The sequence below is a fragment of the Schistocerca americana genome, chromosome 5, assembly GCF_021461395.2.
Source record: "Schistocerca americana isolate TAMUIC-IGC-003095 chromosome 5, iqSchAmer2.1, whole genome shotgun sequence".
Lineage (NCBI taxonomy): Eukaryota > Metazoa > Arthropoda > Insecta > Orthoptera > Acrididae > Schistocerca > Schistocerca americana.
The window spans coordinates 645,811,249-645,835,035 of NC_060123.1; the positions used below are offsets into that span (position 1 = coordinate 645,811,249).

General features: G+C 42.8%; 1 protein-coding gene across 1 annotated transcript in view; it reads left to right on the forward strand.

The window, feature by feature from the left end:
- The window catches only part of LOC124615271 (retinol-binding protein pinta-like), a 115,424-nt gene that overhangs the window by 86,686 nt on the left and 4,951 nt on the right, over window positions 1–23,787 (forward strand). The window contains exon 6 of the mRNA XM_047143019.1: window positions 13,384–13,489. Within this exon, the coding sequence (XP_046998975.1) occupies window positions 13,384–13,489 (106 nt within the window). The remainder of the gene's footprint in view (window positions 1–13,383; window positions 13,490–23,787) is intronic.

Below are 23,787 nucleotides of genomic sequence, written 5' to 3' on the forward strand. Positions count from 1 at the left end.
CCTTCGCATTTCCATTGCTTCTTACATAATGGTGCGACGTCTCCCTTTGTGGTAGTCTCTGGTGCTGTTTGCAGATCAGATAAATAACATGACATAGTCACTCCTACCACTTCTCTATCATTAATTCTCCCTTTAAAGCCAATAATTGTTCCGTTCTTTCCTCTGAATTTCTACACAACCTCTTCCAGAATTCCAATAAGCTTTCTGCTTTGATAACCACTCAACGTCTAAGGTTAGGAGTAATGGCAACCCAGGCACCACAAGTGCTGATACATCACAATCTTCATCATTTAGCTTCATTGTAATTAAGACCCGCTTTTTAATTATCTTGATTTTGCCCTCACATCTCCTGTAATATATATTCTGTGCACTGGGATGTTTGTATTTTTCTTCCATGCTTCATCCACATTATATACGACTTTTGTGACACAGCATTAGCTTGAAAATGTGAGTCGACCAAAACATGCATCCAAGTTCAAAAAAATCGGCTTCTGCAATAGGCTGCATAATTTCACCAGGCTCTTCATCATTTTCCTGCATCAAATCGTCCATCATCTCAGTTACATCTTCCCTCATCGTATTCACATAACCAATGGTCCTATGTCGTGTGTTCCTGACTGGACCGCATCAGGAACACAATCTACATTTCCTAGCCTGTCAGGGTCGTTGTTTGCATTTCGTTCCCTGTCATCCAACAGACCTTCCTGTATTGTTGTGCGCTCTATGTTGTGACGCGCGTAGCTGCCGCACTGTCCGCAGTAGCCTCTTCAAACTCGAAAACTTTGTTCAAATCTTCTGTCTCCGTCTCAATTACGACGTTGGTCATTACATCCTGTATGATTATGCGATCGCATACCGGTGTCCTCTCGCTGTTTCTTGACAGCTCTCTATCATAATCAGATCCTTCTTTTCCTCTTTGTTCATACAACATATCCAGTTGTCCCAAAGCCGACGCCATCGTGTCGGCATCGTTCTTGGGGATCACCAGCAACTTTTACTGAACTGCTACCGACAATGTATTTTCAGTCTTAATTGGTTTGTCTAAAAACAGATTCCTTTCTTAATAATCTTGGAAAAGCGTCTTCAGATGTCTGTCATGTTCTCTATCAAACCTTCTGAAATCATGTAAACTGTTTTGCTCACCACTCTGCTATTGTATGGATCTATGTGGTTTTAAAAACTCCTGTACAAAGCACACGTCTCGCGTTTTTGTCAGATTCTTATTTCCCATCTACCAGCTTTGTCCTCCGTTCTCCATGCAACAAATCGTATCTTCTGGTGTTCGTGCCACAGCTAAGGTAGCACATCCTTAAGCTGATCCAAATAATCTCTCAGATACCAACATCTGTCTGGATCAAATTTTCTGAAATTTCCGATACTATGGAAGACATTGTCATTTTGTATAGCCAGTACCTAGTCTCCTCTTGTACCTCCATCACATTCACTTCATTGTTTACCTGTTGCCCTATCTCCTGCTTAACACTGCCAACATGTGATTGCATCTTAATTATCTCATTGCACACCTGCTCCATATCGCATGCGCGAGCATCTTGGTTCAGTACAATGGGCTGCACTCTATGTTTACACTGCTGCATTTCCCAAATACACCACTGAAAGTGCTCACCGTAAACCGCACCTTTCTTGCAGAGTTCCTTTTGCACTTCATCGAAATCAGATTCGACCCTCTCAAAACATTTCGTATTTTCTGTGACCTGTTGATGTGACTGAGCTGTGAGTGCATCTCACTTCTGGTTACATTCGTCATCCACGTTCTTGACAGCTATGTATGTTTCATCAGTCTTTGCTGTAAGGTCCTTTCTACCTTCGTCTCTTTTACTAGTGCTTTCTTCATATCTCTACTTTAGCATTTCCATTAATGTTGTGAGCATATCAGAACCAGACCCATGTTGTTCTCGTGTGGGTGTATCCAGGATAGGTGACGATTCGGCACCTCAATTTTGCATGTCTACTGACAAACTGCATTCCCCTATACCGGAGTCTTCCAACAGCTCACGATTGCCTGCTTCGTTTTTTATCTCTATCGGATCATTTTCGCCTGACGAGTCCACTTCTACATTCTGATAACATGGACTAAAATATTTCACACAAGCAGAGAATATAGGAAACTGAATCACAGTAACTGTCTTCTACAGTACATGAAACAGAAGAGTAATTCTAACTGCAACGCTTTACTCAGTTCAACGCCGTATTCAGTGCTCAAAGGCACACCAGGCATACATCGAACTAGTGTAGGAATGAGCTTATATTTATACAATAGGTTCACTTCTGATTTGCCACTACAAAAAGACTGGGCAATGACATATGCCAAATTGATTAATGAGTGCCAAGTTATAATACAAATATAAGAAGTCGCTATCAGCACATTCGTTGGTAAATGTTTGCATGTGCTGGAATTATACGATCAAAGTTTGTTTTGTCAGACAGTTAGGCTCCAGTGTTTTAATTGCGTGAGAGATCGCTTTGTTGCAACAACACTTACATTACACAGCTGTGTGCTCAGTGGCGCGTGTGTGCGTCCACTACATCGTACCGCTGCATCGTCATACTGACACGCAGCAGTGCCTTCTGCTGTCCGTCCTTTGAATCACTGCAATAGTCGCCTTGTAGTTGCTCATGTTGCTCCTAGGTATCACATGCTCACAAGTAACATAGCATGAACAGTGGCATCACTCCTCAAAACAAGTTCTTTGCACCGCACAAAGATGTGTAACTGCAGTCCAAGCTCCCTGCTCCATGCTGCGCACTGGCCATCTGACATCTCACAACAATCAAAATCCCGGTCACTGTTTATTCTAACAAGTTAGTCACCATTTCTATATTACGCAATCTATCTGATATCACATGAAAATCGGGAATATGTCCACTGTTTATGCTCAAGTCACTTAAATTACGCTGTGTATCTGACATCACACAACAATCAGAAATATATTCGCTGTTTATGCTGAAGTCACTCACAATTTTTAAATTAAGAACCGAGTTGTCACTTCTTCAACGAAGATTACGAGTCTCTAACCGACGTCGCTATGTAAGACGTCTGGGGCATTTCAACTATAATGTTCACGGTGTACGCCGCCCAAGTGACGTAAACACAGGAGAGAGGTCATTAGTGCCGTAGAACTTAGAACTACTTAAACCTAACTAACCTAAGGACAACACACACATCCGTGCCCGAGGCACGATTCGAACCTGCGACCGTAGCGGTCGCGCGGTTCCAGACTGAAGCGCCTAGAACCGCTCGGCCACACTGGCCACAGGAGAGAGGGTTAGATACTTTTCGACAGCTCGCTTAAACCCCACATACATGGTTTTCTACCGGCTGTCTTTTTGCTCCTCCCTCTGCCAGCTAGAAACAGAATCCTGCAATGTTTGTCATTCAACAGGTTGAGGAGACACAGAGTGAGATCCAGTTTTATCTGCCAAGATCCAAATATACACACGAAATGTATTCGCAAGTGCAAATATGGGTCATCGTCTGATGTATAATGGAGTGACGACAGTGAAAATATGTGCCAAACTGGGACTCGATCCTGGATTTCCCGCATATCGCGAGCGGTCGCCTCAGCATTAGGCTATCCGAGAATGCCTCATGGCCAGATCCCACCTTCCATGCGTGATCAGCCATGTTTCTGCAACCTATGCTGGTGCATCCTTTTCGTATGTTCCCGTGCAGGGGAGACATTTTAATTGAAAGCTGCCTTTGTTATTCCGAATTACGATGCAGTGTTCCTTGGGACAAGCATGGATGCATTACCCCACCTACCAACGGAGACGTCCAGTTCATCAGCGAGGTGTTTGGCTATTATCTTTCGATCACCTCGAATGAAAATGTGTACACATTCCAACATTGCAGGAGTCACAGCTGTGTGCTGGCGGCTGTCACGAGGGAGATCAGACAGGTGTGTGTGACATTGCTGCTGTGATGGCAGAGGCCTCGCCCAACGACTCGCAATACTTTTGTTCACAGCCGTGTCTGTATAGACATTCTGAAAGCGCATATGAGTATCTGCGATGTTCTGGTTCACCGCCAAAAGAAACTCAGCTCTCTGGTTGGAATTTACCTCCGTCATAGACGCCGTTTTGAAGGCTACATATAGCGCCGTTACCTATCGGAACCCCATGAAACTATAGGGGCTGAAGCGGGAGCATTCCACAATGCCCCACAACAAATTCTAAATCTTTTCAACCGAAACTGGCCGAGTAAAATTGCATTGCTTTACTTATTGGACCACAGCTAGTTTTCAATTTGTAATCAAAGACAACAGAAAGACAAAAAGAAAAGTAGCTATCTTCTTCCAAGTCACTCTCCTTCTCTCAGACCAACAGTTACACATATTATAGTTGTTAACATTATTGTTTTCGGTAGATACTTTTAGCGGATTAGATTCACTGGTATAATAATGGAATCAGCGGTGAGTTGGTTGCAATGCAGCTGATCCATTTTCGTTTATTTTTTTATACTCAGCTGCTAGTAAGTCACTGAATAATTGCAAGGCTGTTACCCACATCGCCTCAGGTACTGGAGCATGACTCACGGCTGGACACAAACTTGCTGTCCATGTGTCATAGCTATACTCGTACATCCCATTAATGTTATTCTCGTACAGGAGAGGCAACCTTGTCCCGTCTGTCTCCAGATCGGTCTGCCGCTGTGGTTGTCCCGGTTGCTGCCCGCAGTGGGGCTGAGCTCTCGCCTGTGGTTGATTGGGAGGTCGTTCCAAGGCGTGGCAGGCAGCGAAAGACGTCCCCGGAGGCTGATCATAAAGCCTCCCCGGCACGTCTGACAAACAGGTTTCAGGCACTGTCTCTGGCTGAGCCCTGTTTCAGAGGATCATTCTCAGCCTTCCAAGGTCCGGGCAATCGCAGAGGGTGGGCTTATTGGTAGTTGGGAGCTCCAATGTTAGGCGCGTAATGGGGCCCCTTAGGGATATGGCGGCTAAGGAGGGGAAGAAATCCTGTGTTCACTCCGTGTGCATTCCGGGTGGAGTCATTCCTGAAGTGGAAAGGGTCCTTCCGTATGCCATGAAGAGCACAGGGTGCAGCCAGCTGCAGGTGGTGGCACATGTCGGCGCTAATGACGTGTGTCGCTTTGGATCTGAGGAAATTCTCTCTGGATTCCAGCGGCTATCTGATTTGGTGAAGGCTGCGGGTACTGCTTACGAGATGAAGGCAGAGCTCACCATCTGCAGCACCGTTGACAGAACCGACTGCGGACCTTTGGTGCAGAGCAGGGTGGAGGGTCTGAATCAGAGGCTCAGACGGTTTTGCGACCGTGTTGGCTGCAGATTCCTTGACTTGCGCCATAGGGTGGTGGGGTTTCGGGTTCCGCTGAATAGGTCAGGAGTTCACTACACTCAGCTGACGGCTACACGGGTAGCGGAGGCTGTGTGGCGTGGACTGGGCGGTTTTTTAGGTTAGAAGGCCTCGGGAAAGTACGGGGTGGGCTGCAATCTTAAAGGGAGCATGGCAAATACAGGACGTGCTTGGATCAAGGAACAGTCGGAATTGTAGTTGTAAACTGTTGTAGTTGTGCTGGGAAAGTCCCTGAGCTACAAGCACTAATAGAAAGCACAGAAGCTGAAATCGTTATAGGTACAGAAAGCTGGCTAAAGCCTGAAATAAGTTCTGCAGAAATTTTTACGAAGTCTCAGACGGTGTTCAGGAAAGATAGATTAGGCAGAATTGGTGGAGGAGTGTTTGTGTCTGTCAGTAGTGGTTTATCTTGTAGTGAAGTCGAATTAGGTACTCCGTGCGAATTGGTATGGGTGGAGGTTATACTTAACAGCCGAACTAAGTTAATAATTGGCTCCTTCTACCGACCCCCAGACTCCGATGATACAGTTGCTGAACAGTTCACAGAAAATTTGAGTCTCGTAGCAAATAAATACCCAAAACATACGGTTATAGTTGGTGGGGACTTCAACCTTCCCTCGATATGTTGGCAAAAATACTTGTTGAAAACCGGTGATAGACAGAAAACATCTTCCGACATTGTCCTAAATGCTTTCTCCGAAAATTATTTCGAGCAGTTAGTCCACGAACCCACGCGAATTTTAAATGGTTGCTAAAACACACTTGACCTCTTAGCCACAAACAATCCAGATCTAATAGAGAGCATCATGACTGATACAGGGATTAGTGATCACAAGGTCGTTGTAGCTAGGCTCAATACCGTTTCTTCCAAATCCACCAGAAACAAACGCACAATAATTTTATTTAAAAAAGAGGACAAAGTGTCACTAGAAGCCTTCCTTAGAGACAATCTCCAATCCTTCCGAACTAACTATGCAAATGTAGACGAGATGTGGCTCAAATTCAAAGATATAGTAGCAACAGCAATTGAGAGATTCATACCACATAAATTGGTAAGAGATGGAACCGATCCCCCATGATACACAAAACAGGTCCGAACGCTGTTGCAGAGGCAACGGAAAAAGCATGCGAAGTTCAGAAGAACGCGAAATCCCGAAGATTGGCTAAAATTTACAGACGCGCGAAATTTGGCACGGACTTCAATGCGAGATGCCTTTAATAGGTTCCACAACGAAACATTGTCTCGAAATTTGGTAGAAAATCCGAAGAAATTCTGGTCGTATGTAAAGTACACAAGCGGCAAGACGCAGTCAATACCTTCGCTGCGCAGTGCCGATGGTACTGTTACCGACGACTGTGGCCTTAAAGCGGAGTTATTGAACGCAGTTTTCCGAAATTCCTTCACCAGCGAAGACGAATGGAATATTCCTGAATTTGAAACACGAACAGCTGCTAGCATGAGTTTCTTAGAAGTAGATACCTTAGGGGTTGCGAAGCAACTCAAATCGCTTGATACGGGCAAGTCTTCAGGTCCAGATTGTATACCGATTAGGTTCCCTTCAGATTACGCTGATACAATAGCACCCTACTTAGCAACCATATACAACCGCTCGCTCGCCAATAGATCTGTACCTACAGATTGGAAAATTGCCCAGGTCGCACCAGTGTTTAAGAAGGGTAGTAGGAGTAATCCATCGAACTACAGACCTATATCATTGACGTCGGTTTGCAATAGGGTTTTGGAGCATATACTGTATTCAAACATTATGAATAACCTCGAAGGGAACGATCTATTGATACGAAATCAGCATGGTTTCAGAAAACATCGTTCTTGTGCAACGCAGCTAGCTCTTTTTTCGCACAAAGTAATGGCCGCTATCGACAGGGGATCTCAGGTTGATTCCGTATTTCTGGATTTCCGGAAAACTTTTGACACCGTTCCTCATAAGCGACTTCTAATCAAGCTGCGGGCCTATGGGGTATCGTCTCAGTTGTGCGACTGGATTCGTGATTTCCTGTCAGGAAGGTCGCAGTTCGTAGAAATAGACGGCAAATCATCGAGTAAAATTGAAGTGATATCAGGTGTTCCCCAGGGAAGCGTCCTGGGACTTCTGCTATTCCTGATCTATATAAATGACCTGGGTGACAATCGGAGCAGTTCTCTTAGGTTGTTCGCAGATGATGCTGTAATTTACCGTCTAGTAAGGTCATCCGAAGACCAGTATCAGTTGCAAATCGATTTAGAAAAGATTGCTATATGGTGTTGCAGGTGGTAGTTGACGCTAACTAACGAAAAGTGTGAGGTGATCCACATGAGTTTCAAAAGAAATCCGTTGGAATTCGATTACTCGATAAATAGTACAATTCTCAAGGCTGTCAATTCAACTAAGTACCTGAGTGTTAAAATCACCAACAACTTCAGTTGGAAAGACCACATAGATAATATTGTGGGGAAGGCGAGCCAAAGGTTGCGTTTCATTGGCAGGACACTTAGAAGATGCAACAAGTCCACTAAAGAGACAGCTTACACTACACTCGTTCGTCCTCTGTTAGAATATTGCTGCGCGGTGTGGGATCCTTACCAGGTAGGATTGACGGAGGACATCGAGGGGGTGCAAAAAAGTGCAGCTCGTTTTGTATTATCACGTAATAGGGGAGAGAGTGTGGCAGATATGATACGCGAGTTGGGATGGAAGTCATTAAAGCAAAGACGTTTTTCGTCGCGGCGGGATCTATTTACAAAATTTCAGTCACCAACTTTCTCTTCCGAATGCGAAAATATTTTGTTGAGCCCAACCTACATAGGTAGGAATGATCATCAAATAAAATAAGAGAAATCAGAGCTCGAACAGAAAGGTTTAGGTGTTCGATTTTCCCGCGCGCTGTTCGGGAGTGGAATGGTAGAGAGATAGTACGATTGTGGTTCGATGAACCCTCTGCCAAGAACTTAAATATGAATTGCAGATGTAGATGTAGATGTAGATGTAACCGGAGCTGCTAAGGTGACCTATCACGTAAAGCGGGAAATCCGGGTTCGAGTCGCGATCCGGCACAAATTTTCACTGTCGTTGTGGTGTCACCGCCAGACACCACACTTGCTAGGTGGTAGCTTTAAATCGGCGGCGGTCCATTAGTAAATGTCGGACCCGCGTGTCGCCACTGTCAGTGATCGCAGACCGAGCGCCACCACACGGCAGGTCTCGAAAGACGTACTAGCACTCGCCCCAGTTGTACGGACGACTTAGCTAGCGATGCAACACTGACGAAGCCTCGCTTATTTGCAGAGAAGATAGTTAGAATAGCCTTCAGCTAAGTCAATGTCTACGACCTAGCAAGGCGCCATTAACAGTTGCTATTATTTATAACATACCGCCAAGAACGATGTATACAAATGATGGATTAAAGTTAAGTATTCCAGCCGCTACGTACTTTTCTTTATAGCATTCATTACATATCCTGTTTCAGACCTCACGCCAGCCTGCGTAAGTTAAGCGCGTGCCTTTCGGTTACCCGTCACTGTGGATTGGCTGTCTTGCCAGTCCACAACAGTCGTCATTCTGTTAGGCATCTGCAGGTGGATGATATTCGCAACTCGAATGCATTTCTGTCGACTCACCTTGCTTATAAAGTGGACCGCTGAGGCCGGTCGCAGTTGTTGACAAAAGACAGTCTACAGGAAGGTTACGAATATGTACTAATCACAATTCGGGAACGAAGCTCAACTTTTATATTTACGCCGCTATTTACTATATGTATACTATGTTAAATCTCCAGCGGCGACTTGTGATCTTAAGAAAACAGAAATGATGCCCGCGACGTGTCGGAATGCCGTTCAAACCGAAATTAGGCCCTGCTCCTTGTGACCAGCGGGACCAGCTGCTGCTATCGCCTCTGTAGGGATCAGGTCTGCATTATGCGCTCTTGACGCCCATCCAGCTGTATGAATTATAGCACAGATGTTAAGTAGCACGCACTAAGTAAAGTTGTCCCCAGTTTTTGATGCGTGATATACGAGTAGCTTAGGGGCTGAAAGGGATGTATTAGCGTAAAGAGTCCGTAAGCCTACTCGTTGCTTGGAAATCCGACAACAGTTTCAGTGAGGTTGGACAGAAACCCCGCCGAACACAGACAGTGCCACCAAGTTTTGATTATCTGTTATTTGTCGTGTTCGTCTTTAATAGGTTCCAGTTCTCAACTGAGAGGTCAAGAACTTGGAAACATAATACCCGGTTTAAGTAGACGGTGACTGACTTACTATAATTTTTTTTACACACTCACAATTTTTATAGAGACAATCAAAACAGGTTTCGGCCACAATGACCATCTTCAGATCCTAAGAACATACGTAGTCAAGCTCTTTCACGCGGGGAATATCCTCCAGAAAGTAGAAGAAAGACAAGGTGTGATATATGTAGCCCAGGAGTTTGATATTGCTCACAGCATTGTTCGAAATGCATGGGGCATGTTCCAAACCACAGGCACTGCTACCCGAAGGAGAAGTGGTCGACTATGGTCAACTGCAGTGGTAGAGGCACTGCTACCCGAAGGAGAAGTGGTCGACTATGGTCAACTGCAGTGGTAGAGGCACTGCTACCCGAAGGAGAAGTGGTCGACTATGGTCAACTGCAGTGGTAGATGGCCGCAACACTGCACAACCACTTCGAACGGTGAGTGCAAATGGAATCACATTTAATAGCACTGCAAGGGACGCAATCTCATGTTCCACTGTGGCGCGGCGACCGCATGGGGTTGGTCACTTTAACTCACCACTAGCGCTTTGTGTTATGTTGACAGCTGCACGTCTGCGGCGCCGAATTTCGATGTTGTCAGGAGCATAGGGACTGGGCGTTAAGGCTCGGATGCTCTTCTCGGATAAGAGCTGATTCAATGTGAGTAGTGGTTGTGGATGTATCTTCATAAGGTGAAAATTGGGAACACATGCAGCAAGGACTATTGTCGAACAAGGTCGTTTTGGTGGTCCAGAGGCATAATGCTGCAGAGACGCTCACCATTCAGTGTTCTTCTGACACTGCACTCCTTCCACGCATGCGTCTTCTCAGGGGTGAATTCGGCCCTTATTTCATTTGTACGAATGACAGTGCGTGATCAGTCGAACAGCGCAGCAAGAGGAGCTCTTGGAACGAGAGGACACTCGGCGAATGGACTGGCCATTCCGCCAACTTATATCCCATCGACCATGTGTGGGTTTCTTTGTCGAGACGTATTGCAACACGTCCATATTCTCCACAGCAGTTCACTACAGCGCTTGTGGAGGAATGGAACTCTCTGCCACAACAACTCCTTACCATGCTTGTGTCGCTTATTGAGCACGTTGCAGAACATGCACTGCCGCCCATGTTGATCACACATCCGATTAAGAACCATGTCCAGGTTTTTGTAATGTCCAGAGGACCATCACAAATCGTGGTGACTTCAGCGTAATCATTGTCTTCGGATGTAATTGTCGGCTATGGCCGTCACGCTGCGTATATCTTTCATTTACGTTATGTGCTACACGCTAGCAGCTTTCTCTGTGTATGTTCAAATTTTCATAGAGCTATGTGATTTTGTAATGACACGCCATACAGAAGTCACTTTGGTCGCTGTAGTTCTCCACAACACTGTATTTGCTTTTAATAAGAGCCTAATTTCCTGTTACAGTAACAAATCATCAACTTTATCTTTGAAATTTACTTAAGTTGACAATCTTCCGATTTTTTTATCATTTCCTCTGTCAGCTTTTGTTACTTGTTTTTTAGTTTTTGCACAATTTTCTGGCAGTCGATTTCATGTTCGTTACGATATTTTTTTCTGAATATGTGACTGTTTTCTTTCAGCAAAAGGTCTCTACTTAATTGTTGTGTTTTATGTAAAATGACATAAGATACATACCTTTTTTTGAGTAAGTCTTCCTCTTTGTTTGGACTGAAGTCAGACAGGTTTGTTAGTCATAGAGTCAGTGTAAGTATTTCATTCCTGTTTACTGTGTTTGCAACCCTCGTATTTTTTTCTGTTTTATTCTTGCTAGTCTCTTCTGGCTTACATCAAGCCTTCAATGTGGAACTTTTTCATCCAAGATTAACCTGTCCTGACTGTCTCCGCACATTGTGGTGTTCAAAAATGGTGTTTTGTTGAACCGTCGAATTCAATTTTGGTGATTTTCTTGGAATTATCGAGAAAAGAATTTTTTCCCAGAATTCATATAACACACCAACTCATATGTCTCATATATGCTCCCAGATTATAAATCGCAACCTGTAACCATTCTGCCCGGCAGGAAACAAAATATACTGCAATATATACTGTACATTGGTGTGCAAAATATTTGATACCTGAAGCGGGTAAGATGCTGAAACAGTTTAAAAAGAGAAATGTACAAGCAGAAGTTAGATACAGCAGGTGTCAATAAAGTGTGGTGGCAGCAAGAACAGGATTTCTAGTTGGGTGAGTACACGGTTGTCAACCCAAAATCAAATAGCGCCAATGTAGAAGTAGGACTAATCATAAATGACAAACTTGGATTTTGGGTGAACTATTCTGAACAGCACAGTGAACACATTATGCCAGTTAAGACAGACAGAAAGCTGAGACCCACTTCCGTAAACAAGTTTGCATACCTACTAGCTCCGGGGAGGATGGAGAGATTGAAAATTATGTACTATGAGATAAAGTGCCTTATTCAGTTCGTTAAGGGAGACGAAAATTTCATTTCATGGGCGAATGGAATTCTATATTAGAAAAAGGATAAGAACGAAAAATAGAAGAAGACCATGGACACAGGGAAAGCAATGAAAGCGGGAGCCACTTGGTAGAATTTTGCACAGAGTACAGTTTAATTATTGCAAACACTTGGTTTAATAACCATGGGGGATTATTCTATACTCGTAGGACAATTGAAGATACCACAAGGTTGCAGGTACAACATAACTACAAATCCTTCTTCCAGTATGTGAATTGCTGTTGTTACTGGCATAGCGATTTTATGCTCAGTGCTTGGTTCTTATGTGGCCCACTTCAGGCCACTGTCATCTCTTGCGTTCACTGGCGTCTGTTGATGCCCCATGTAAATATGATGCTCACCCACTGTATCTGTAAACGTGCTAATTCCTTATGTAAACGACTGAAATTTGTAAAGATGTTTACATGACATTTAACTATATATTTACTGTCACTCCTATGAAATCTCTCCTTCATAGTCACTGTATATTTCTTGAGATACTGACGTAGAGTGTCATTTGCTAACGCCGATGAAAGAATACTGGGAAAATGGCGTCAGTGTACAAAGATAAACGTTAACATGGTACTCGTGCGCCTCGTCCCAGAACAGTGGTCAAGTGAGTGGGATTTAGGAAGTACAGCATGCGTACCGTATGCAGGGTGGTCAGAAGCAGTCTAAGAAGCTTCTAAGGGCGTTGAAGAGTAGGTCGTACTGAGCTACAATCGTTAAGGGAAAATTCAGTACTTTGCGTCGTTTCCGGGTTAATTGGCCTTAAAGCTAGCCAATCGGGTCGTTGCGCGTGTAAATTCAAGGGACCTGCCAGATAAATATCGTAGATGAAAGAGCACGAGACTGTTCAGCTTTGGCTCGGGTTCGATCCTCACTATCGTCCCATGTCCAATTTTTGTATCGCTCTCTGGTTCGGTCTTACAACAGCAAACAAAGAACACGTTTGGCGACACTGCATCCGGCAGACCGCTTTAATTTGCACACGCAACGACCTTATTGTTAACGTCAATGCTAATTAACTCTGATACGGCTGAACGTGTCGATTTTTTTTTTATCTTATCAGTTATTTCTCAGCACAAGTTACCCTACAACACCGTTACCTTCTTTTCAAGTAGTTTCTGGGCACCTTGTATACATTTTAGCAGTCACTCTCGTTCTGTATGTGAATGGAATGGGAGGAAAACGCTAATATGTAGCACGGTGGGACGTACCCTCTGGTGTACTCTCCACACCATTTTGCAGAGTATGGATGTTGATGTAGGTGTAAGTACAGGATGTGGTTTTGTCACTGAGACCTTGTAACAGGGAATGTTGCTCTCCTTCAGATACACGTCCATCCTCCAGGATCAACGACGCTGTTTGACCACGTGGCAAAGGAACATCTGCCGGACGAACTAGGAGGCACTGGCGGTCCTATGCACAAACTTGCCTGTAAGTATGCACTGACAATAGCGATCTACTTAGAATGGTGGAAGGATACTTTAAAGTTCATAAATTAATATCTCGTCGTAATTCTGTTGCTTTCACTGTGACCACTTGCTGAATAACGATTACTTGCAGCTACTCACTTTCTGCCACTCGCTTCACAAACTATTTGTTTTTATTACCTTGGTTATAGATTATTAGCCCATTTTCTAGCATTATTACTGAAAGAGATGTATAATGGGGAAAACGTAAGTCTTTGTACCATAAACGCTGAGATTCTTTCGACTTTGTAGTTCGTAGTCTGTGCAATCTCCTTTTATTTCGTGTGTAAACCTATAACAAGTGCATATATATAACAAGTGCAAATAACTCAGTGCTAGCATTTCGTGCTGTTATGTAACACGAGTCTGGAATTCTGAAAGCGAAAGGTGTAGCTATTTGCGCCAGAGACTACATACATACCCACGAACATAACATTACTAGGCTGGCAATATCGTATAGATATCACTCATTTCAGTGAAACATGTCTCCGACCACAAGGAAGGAGTAAAAAGCTGTTTAACTAGAATCTGCCAGGAAGTTTCAGCTGTTTATCTACTAATGAAACAGTCGTAATAAATGGTGATAAACTGAGATAACCACGTTACCTTTAGAGTTTTAACATAATGGTTAATGCATGTTTCGTCTTTGGTTGTAATATTTTGTACAGCAGGTGGAAGATAAAGCGAAAGGAACGCATCTCCATGCACGCAATTGTAGAAACGTCGTATTTTTGCTTTTGTAATATACGTAACCCTAAATAATTACATCACAATTTGTCTTATCTAAAGTAACGGGGGTGTTTACATTCTTTACGTGTTTAATAAACCTAGTGTTAACAGACATATCTGAATGTTCTGTTATTAACCAGTCTTGATAATCTTAGGCTTTTCTTCGAGTAGTATAAGCACAAAGTGCTATTTACCATTGAGTGTTCTTACGATATCTACAGTCTGCTTTAATCGTATTTATGTATTACTTGATGTTCTTCTCATAACAAGATTCTACAATGCATGTGCTAATCTCCACTAGTACACAAATATTTTTTCAAGTGCAGGACTTGCTTAGACCACCTCGTGCAACTTACCATAAACGAATTTCCTGATGTCGCCATCATACCTCACGAAACGTCAGGCTTCAGTAAAAGATGTGTGTTTGCCGGTCTAGTAATGTGTTATGTCTGTGCACTTTCGCAAACGCCGTCTTGAAGGTAAGAAAAGAAGGGAGATGGCGCTATAGACTTACGCTGTACGTTGTTTTGAAGCCAGAGTGGGCGGAGCCTGCCACCATCTTAAATAGCCGAGTACATTAGCACACTGCTCTTTGCGATTATTTCTTGTTCAGCATCTCTGTCGCGTGCACGCAACATCTATCTCAAATACTAAAGATTACAGTGCTTACGAGAATAACATAGCATCAGGAACGCAATTCCGAACTTTTTTTTTTAGTTGGGTGAGTATTTGCTCTAGTATTACGAGACACGTGGCTTCGTTAATGTGACTTGTTTTTCATTGATATATTTCGAATATACAAAAACAGAAGGAAGTGATGTCAAAGGCATGACTTCATAATCCACTTAATTCCTCCTTTGCTGTTTTTGTCTCGATAGTAATGAAGCTGGAATTCGTATGCACAACAGTTTTAAAGTTCACAGTTGCAAAAAACTTGCGAACGTGTCCTTTGATATTTCGTAAACGTCTGCAATAAGGAAAGAAGTAAGGCATGCTGTCGTACGTTGTGCATATTAACAAAGAGAACGATTATTGAAATGTCAAAGAAACAGAACTGCATAGAGGTACACCTCCAAGCAGAATAGAGTTCTTGTTTTGTTAGATTATTAGTGCATTAGTTTCAGTGTAGTTGACTCATCTTCTCACTTTGAAATCTTATCTACGATGCCTCACTCAGTGTCGGACCAATGATGGCAATTTAAAGGGTAAAAACCCGATATAATTTTATATATGTGTTCCAGTAGTGAGCAATGCTATCATTGTGATTAAGTGAACTCACTCAAACTGTTAGACCCCGTAAAATGGACATTTTGGTTTAACATGTATGTAAGTCATCTTTTAGTAATGATAGCCTAACCAGTGTAACATATAGTCATACCTTTCCGCCCGTAGCCTATTTTCGTCTCTTCTCGGAATATTTCTCGACTGTAACTTTCAGTTTTTCATATTTGCATATCACAGCATCTTTTTCCTGTCGGTTAAATTTCGCGTCTGTAGCACGTCATCTTCGTGGTGTAGCAATTTTAATGGCCAGTAGTGTAGGTAAATGGTGCTGCCAGGTTTTCAAACTAAAAGTACGGGATATTTTCGAATTGTGCCCAAAGCAGTCCCATTGTGGCATTATCGGTATGTTTTACCTTTAGGTCAAAATGTACAACTGTATACAAAAGTAAACACCGATAATAAGTGTTTCATGAAACGTTTATGTATTGGAACTCCTTTTGCAAACAGTTTGAAAAATAAATGGAATTCGTTATTGTACACGGTACATAAAACTATTCAATTAAATTGTCTTTTACAACATTTTTGCACTAGTCATATTTAAGTTCAGTAACTTTCGTAGCATCACAGCACTCTTAATAATCACTGAAATATTTAATTACAACAACTTTCATAAAATTATAGCCCTATTAGTATTTACCATTTGATTTGTACTCATTAAAAATGTGACTTCATCTATTATTTGTTTGAAAAACTCTTTACACGAAAAGTTCAGATTTGTAACTATTTGTAATCCAGCCTTAATAAGTTGAACAAAACTTCAGTTTCTTACAGCAATCCATCTGGTAGTCATCAATAGAAACAATCTTCCAGTATGGGCATTGGATCCTGCAATACTCGTTACCATACTCAAAACTTTTTTTTTAATTTGGCACATTAATTTCTTTGTTATAAGTGTTGCATTCTACCAACTTAATAAATTACTACTTTTTCTGTGGTTGATGCCAACATTCTCTTACTCGTCCATGTGCTATGTTGAATTCCCTTCTGCATAAAGCAGTGTTATTCAACCTTTTTGAATACACGACCCCGTCCCAACTAAAAAAGAAAAAAAAATCTAATCTGGCGACCCCCCACCCCCACTATGTCATTGATTTCAAAGGCAAAATATTTTTATTTTTAGTGATACTAAGCGGATTGTGATGTCAAGTGCACAGTGTAAGGCAGTCGCAGCGCCCTGTGAGCAGTGATATACGAGTACGACTATATTCTTTGCCGCTTGTTGGCGGCGGGTGGGGGGTGGGGGGGGGGGGGGGTAAGCGAGAACTGGTCAGCGGTCGCATAGGTGCACATGTCCACTCCTTTCAGTCAGTTTTACGAGTACGCCAGCGAGTACGGACGTGATAAGACCGTGTTTGCGCTTCGGTCCGAGCCAGCATAAAATGAAGAAGTTTCTCAAAAGATCTGTACAGCTCTCCATGCTTGGTACGAGTGATAGTAGCGGATGAAAATCGTATTCGAAAAAAATATGTTTTTATTTTGCAAAGCACTGTCTGCGAACACTAATGACCAGTATTTGCACGACATGTTTTTAGAAAGCCCTCGAAACTACAAGATCTATTGGACCAAATGTATCGCCATTTCTACTAATGGTGCTAAAGCTGTGAATGGCAATAAAAGTGGGCTCGTTCTGAAATTAGAATCAGTAATATCAGATGATTCGTGGACACACTGATCTCTTCATCGCAAGTTCTGGTAGCTACGGTTTTAACTTTTGATTTAAAAGATGTGCTTAAAGAGGTGATCAAAATTTGTGAACTCTATTAAAGGTACAGCGTTGCAAATTCGACTGTTTGGAATCATTTGGGAGGACATGGAGTCGCTGCACCAAAATCTCCTTTATCAGGCAGAGGTCAGGTGGCTTTCCAAAGAAAAGGTAGTTACACGAGTTCCGGAACTAAAAGATGAATTGTTAATGTTCTTACAAGGTTTTAAATCGAGATAAGCAAATTATGTTTGTGACCTTGTTTGGATATTAAAATTAGCATTTCTCGCTGATCTTTTAACCACCTAAAATTTTTAAATAAAAGCCCGAACGGGATACATCAAATGGTACCTTACAAAACTTCGTTTGTGGTCAATGTCTTTACAAAAGATGATGTCTGAGTGTTTCCCTTCCATTCAGAAGAGTGTCGAAGAAACTGCAATCGACCAGTCGGTTGTAGTAAGTTCTCGCATTCCTTAACGATACAAAGTTTGCATAATTTGGAAGAGAAACTATTAAGTTACTTTGCAGAAATGAACTCTGAAGCTGGCAACGGGCATAGATGGATTGTAAATGCTTTTCTGGATGTGTCATTACAACTGGTTCGTCTAGCCGGCCAGAGTGGCCGTGCGGTTCTGGGCGCTACGGTCTGGAACCGAGCGACCGCTACGGTCGCAGGTTCGAATCCTGCCTCGGGCATGGATGTGTGTGATGTCTTTAGGTTAGTTAGGTTTAATTAGTTCTAAGTTCTAGGCGACTGATGACCTCAGAAGTTAAGTCGCACAGTGCTCAGAGCCATTTTTGAACTGGTTCGTCTGAGCATGAGGATGAAAGAAACGCTTATAAATTTTGCTGCTGACAGCATGCTTAAAATGGAATTTAATTCGCAAGAGATTGTAGTCTTTTGGATGAAGAGAGAAGATGAATATTTACGGCTGGCAAGGGAAAATTTGAAATTATTAGTGGCGTTCGCCAATTCTTACCTGCATAGGCTTCAATAATAAAACGATTTGGTAATTTATGTCTTAAAAATAGAGCCACTATTCGACAAGCTGTTTATAAATAAAGAGTTACAGCCTCTGCATGGAAACTGTTGTATTTTTATTCTGGTTAAGTTGCACCAATGGCAGATTCTCTGGTGTCAACCTGTTATTGAAAAATTTTAGAAATAATAGTATCCCGAGAAGTGTAAAACATGATTCAAAATAATTCAAATGACAGACGGTGGTCATTAATAATAAAATTGCAGTTGTGCCGGTAAAGCACTGTTTATCTGCTAATAATCACTGAATCCTACCGTTATGGTTGCTGACTTTACTCTTGATTGTGTGGTTTATGCACCGCAGGAAAGAAATGACAATGAGATGATAGAAAATGTGGAAGGATAAGTAGCCTAATCTCTATACCATTGTTACTTGGCCCAGTCACTGTAATTTGACCATTTATTACAAACCTGAATAAGCACCTCTTGCAGAGCGGACCACTGCTAGCAATGTGAGAAGGGAGCCACCTAAGTTCTGGAAGATACCGACAGGGACATTGCTACCAGCGCTGGAGCCAGCTGCATTTGGCTTGTCGGTCGAATATCCATTGCGAGAAGAGATCGAGTCCCACAGATTGACTGGTTTTAACTTAGGGAGTTTGGTGACCAGAAGTGTATTGTAAACTCAGCCTGGTTCTTTTCGAAGCACACACGCACACTGCGAGTTATATAACTCTTTGCATTATCATACTGATAGATGCCAACGTACAGAGGAAAGAATGGAATGAATGTAGGGGTGTACATGGTCCCCAAGGGCAGACGCATACTTGTGTTGTTCCATTGTTCCTTCCAAAATGATAAGGTCACCCAGGGAAGGCAACGAAAGCGTTCCCCAGACCATAACGCTTCTTCCTCCGACCTGGACACTTCCCGCGATTGTTCCAGGGTCGTACATGCCCACTGCCGTCTGTCCGATGGAGCGTAAAAAGTGATTCATCTGGAAAGACTACCTGCAGCCATTCTGTGGACGCACAGTTGCGGTATGGGCGTGTAAACTACATCCTTCGTCCCCGATGAACAGCAGTCAGCGTGTTTGCATGCACTAGGTGTCTGCTGAGGAGGTCCATTCGCAGCAACGTCCACTGATCCGACGTTGAGGAGTCACTGCCGGTAGACCCTTGGTTTAGCTGGGCCGTCATCTGCCCAACAGTTGCCCATTTATTCGCCCATAGCCTTTCTTCACCCCTTCCGTTTATGGCCCGCCGTGGACTACAGTTACCTCGGTGCCAGTTTTGGATAGCGACATTTTGTCATGCACAGTACGCTTTAACCATGGCGAGATTCGAACAGTTTACTAAATTAGCCGTTTTTGACGTCAGATAAATGGCTCCGTTTCCGCTCTGCGTTGTTTTCCGCACTTGCTCCCGCCGCCGAGCCACGCTTTATACACCCTCTACTGCTAGTGCTGCCACCTGCGGTCTGTGAGTTGTTGTCATACGCTGATACTGAACATTAATGTGGCATTAATGTGACTGGACCGCGTATTATTATGATGAACAAAGTACAGTCACACCTTCTATAAAGAGTGATTCGCATAACGATCAATACACAACGTAATTTTGTATAAGGTTGAATCACTTAACGGGCTACGATTCGCATATCGAGTCTGTTCAGAGCCTTAATTTTCAGTCTTGGGTAACCAGTTCTGTGGTGTTGGCCGAAGAGCCAACACCGTGTTACTAGAGGAGGCCGAAATGCACGCGTTTAAGCTCAAGCAGGCTGGCGTGAGGAGGGAAGAACTATACTGACGTGAGGTCTGGAACATGACAAGGAATTAGAATTCAGAAAGCGGACGTAATTACTTTGATACTCAACTTTAATCCATTAATGATGAACGTCGCTCTTGACGGCACATGATTCACAATATTATCTGTTCAGAATACTTATAGTAACTGAACATGGCGCCTTGCTAGGTCGTAGGAAATGACGTAGCTAAAGGCTATGCTAAACTGTCGTCTCTGCAAACGAGAGCGTATGTAGTCAGCGAACGAGCGCTAGCAAAGTCGGCTGTACAACTGGGCGAGTGCTAGGGAGTCTCTCTAGACCAAACCTGCCGTGTGGCGGCGCTCGGTCTGCAATCACTGATAGTGGCGACACGCGAGTCCGACGTATACTAACGGACCGCGGGCCGATTTAAAGGCTACCACCTAGCAAGTGTGGTGTCTGGCGGTGACACCACAATTTCAGATACCTCTTCAGCGGCTGTAGTTGGGCAACAAGTCACACGCTGATGTATGATCTTCCGCCGTGAACAAAAAATTTGTGGTAAGGACTTATGGGACCAAACTGCTGAGGTGATCGGCGCCTAAGCTTACACACTAGTTAACTAACTTAAACTAGCTTACGCTAAGGACGACACACACACACCCGTGCCTGAGGGAAGACTCGAACCTCCGACGGGGGTAGCCGCGCGGACCGTGACAAGGCGCCTCAGACCGCTCCGCCGTGTACAGCAGAAGTTCTGATCAGTGACAATGATGCCGATATTCCTGTATTCAGGTGTACTGTGAGCGGTGCTCCTTGCGCCTTAGTTGTTATTTCCAGTACATCCACTTTGTCCTCCTTGCCGAATTTGCAAACTCTCTGTGACGATATTGGATGCTCTCCTAACTTGGAAGGCTCATGTTAATTCATGGTGTTGAAATACCTATTTATGAATTCCATTTGAGACTAGTCTGCCGATAAGCAACACGAATTCAATAAAGCTGTCCATAAACCAATAAGTTGGGAGATGTTTCTTTCAACTAGTCGTCTTCTGCTTTTAGCACTCATTTTAAACAGTAGGCAAAAACAATCGTCTTTAGAAAACTTTCTGGTAAAAAAGGATGTATACTATTATACATTAATTTACTGTTTTACAAATATTATTAGTACCTTTCGGAATGGAACGTTGTGCCCTACTTTTATGTGGATTTCTCAAGAGCAATATGATTCACATAACAAGTGTTTCATGTTGCAAGTAAGACCCAGAAGCGAATTATGCTCGTTAAGCGTGATTCCACTGTATAATCAATTTGTAAGGAAGTAGGTCTTCTTTCGAACTTCTCCAAGTTATTTACTGTATCTTTTTCACTTAGTTGTCTACCAGTTCATGAAAAAAAGGTTTCAGGTTTTGCGTTTATTCATCGTTAACAGTCTTACATTCTTTTCAGTTCGGAATTAATGTTAAACGAGGAGTTATGTAATTGCAATAGATTTTTGTTTATAACGGATTTGATGGTGAAATACTGTTGATGAAGGTGGTTTTGATAGTAATTTGATTTATTTAATTTAACTGATATTGGCTCTGAGGTTTTTTTCCATTTTCTTAGATTACGTTTTTTGTACTAGGCTGGTTGTTGTACTTGCGTTCATCCAATTTCAAAAGAAGACAAAATTTCTTTTTAATCAGTTGCTACAATTTCTGGTATATGTTACTATAAACTATGTATTGTAGTAGTATTCAAAAGATTTTTTTTAATTGTATAAAGCGCTGTCAAGATAACAATGGTTCACTTCATCGAAATCACAATTAACAACACGAAGGAAATGAGATGTGAACTAGGCGCCAAGCAACGTCGACTTCGTACTAAAAAAAAAAAAAAAAATATTCAATCTGACGTGAGGTCAAGCATCCTAGATGAGATCGATAGAAATTGCTATACTTCATGCCTTCTCTCACTGATGCCAATCTCAGGGATATATTGCTTTGTTCGAAACACGGGAGTTGAAATGAATTCTAGCAACCATGGTGAGAAGTCTTGCACGTGAGCTGTGAGTGTGTTGTTGCAATCATTTTGTGTCACGTTTCACCACGAGCGATATATTCAAGTTCTGTGTAATATTTTACCACAATAGTTGAGCGGCACGAAAGCTAAATTGTCAGTACTGCACGGAATTCTGGACCCGCACCGCCGTACTGCCCTGGGGGTATTGTGATCCCTCCCGTCTCCCGACAAACCTCTCAGTAAAAGAACTCGCTAATTCAGTCCGTACAGCACTTAGTGGCCCTTGCTGCCCTATTTCCATACTGCAGTTATCGAAGATTTCGAAAAGCATCGTGTCACTTCCGGCCGCTACAAGTCTTTGCGTATTTGACGTGTTCAACAGGTTTAAACTAAATTAATGTTCATTACTACAAATAAGTGCCGCAACTGAACCTGAATGACTTTACAATGTGCTTTCATTACGTTTCTGCCATAGCTGATGATGCATCATAATAAAGCCACTCTGGAAATTCTTGTTGTATCATTTAAAGTGGTTAAATTGTAATTGCTCCTGCGACTGCGACACCCCGAGCAAGACTTTGGACCCCCAGAGGGTACTGACCCGCAGATTGAAAAACACTGCCATAAAGAAACATAAACATTTATGAATGTCATTTTTACTGATCCCAACCAAAAATATGTTTTCACCAGATATAGTGAGCGCTCTTATTTGGTAGTGTCTTCGAGGGATCTTCGTCGTCACTTTACCTGCCCACAGTTAAACAGGTGTACCGAATACAATACAAACTGCACACAAGACTGGGATCGAACTGCCCGTCTTCACGTTACCGAAGCAGGAGAGGAAAATATCGTCGCGGAACCTCCAGACTTACCACATGAAAAACAGACAATTCAGATATGATAAACTGGAAATGTCGATTGTTGATTTGGGAGCAATAATCTTTGAATTTTGGCATAAATGAATAAATGAAACTTTATAAAACACGAGGGAAAACATTATCAAATATGCAAAAATTGTGAACTACGTAAAATACGGATAAACCGTAATATAAGGGAGACCTCTCAAAAATACGGAAGAGAGAAGAAAATGAGACTAAAAATATGGGAGACCCCACTAAATACGTGCGACCTGTTAGTCGTACAGCTAACACTTGCACGTAAAATAACAGTAATCACTATAGCTAACGACGGTAACTGTGTTGACGGGAATGGGGACATCAGCCCAACACATAGTGGTGACTAAAGGAAGGGCATACACTCTATGCACTCTTTTAACATCACAATCTGTGTGAATGGTGTACAGCTTAGTCTCGAAGGACACGAGTGAGTAAAAACTGCGCGTTTTCGCAGCGAGACAGCGCCGTCAGAAATCGGTTTAATGCACACAAAACGGTATTGCAGTGATGGTCGCGCAACAGTACTAGACTGTAAGCCAAACATTATGCACGCAGGCAGAGAAAAACAGGCAGTGTTTCCTTATTTCGCTTATGACTACATCAAGAAACGTAACAGCAGGTTTTTAACTCACCTAATAGTTAGTTCATTGCTTCGTAAAGGAGCTAAAAAATTCAAATGGTTCAAATGGCCCTGAGCACTGTGGGACTTAACATCTGAAGTCATCAGCCCCTTAGGCCTACAACTACTTAAACATAACTAACCTAGGGACAGCACACACATCCATGCCCGAGGCAAGATTCGAACCTGCGACCGTAGCCGTAGCGCGGTTTCGGATTGAAGCGCCTAGAACCGCTCCGCCACAGTGGCCGGCCTAAAGGAGCGTTCGTGTCACTGTTTATGGA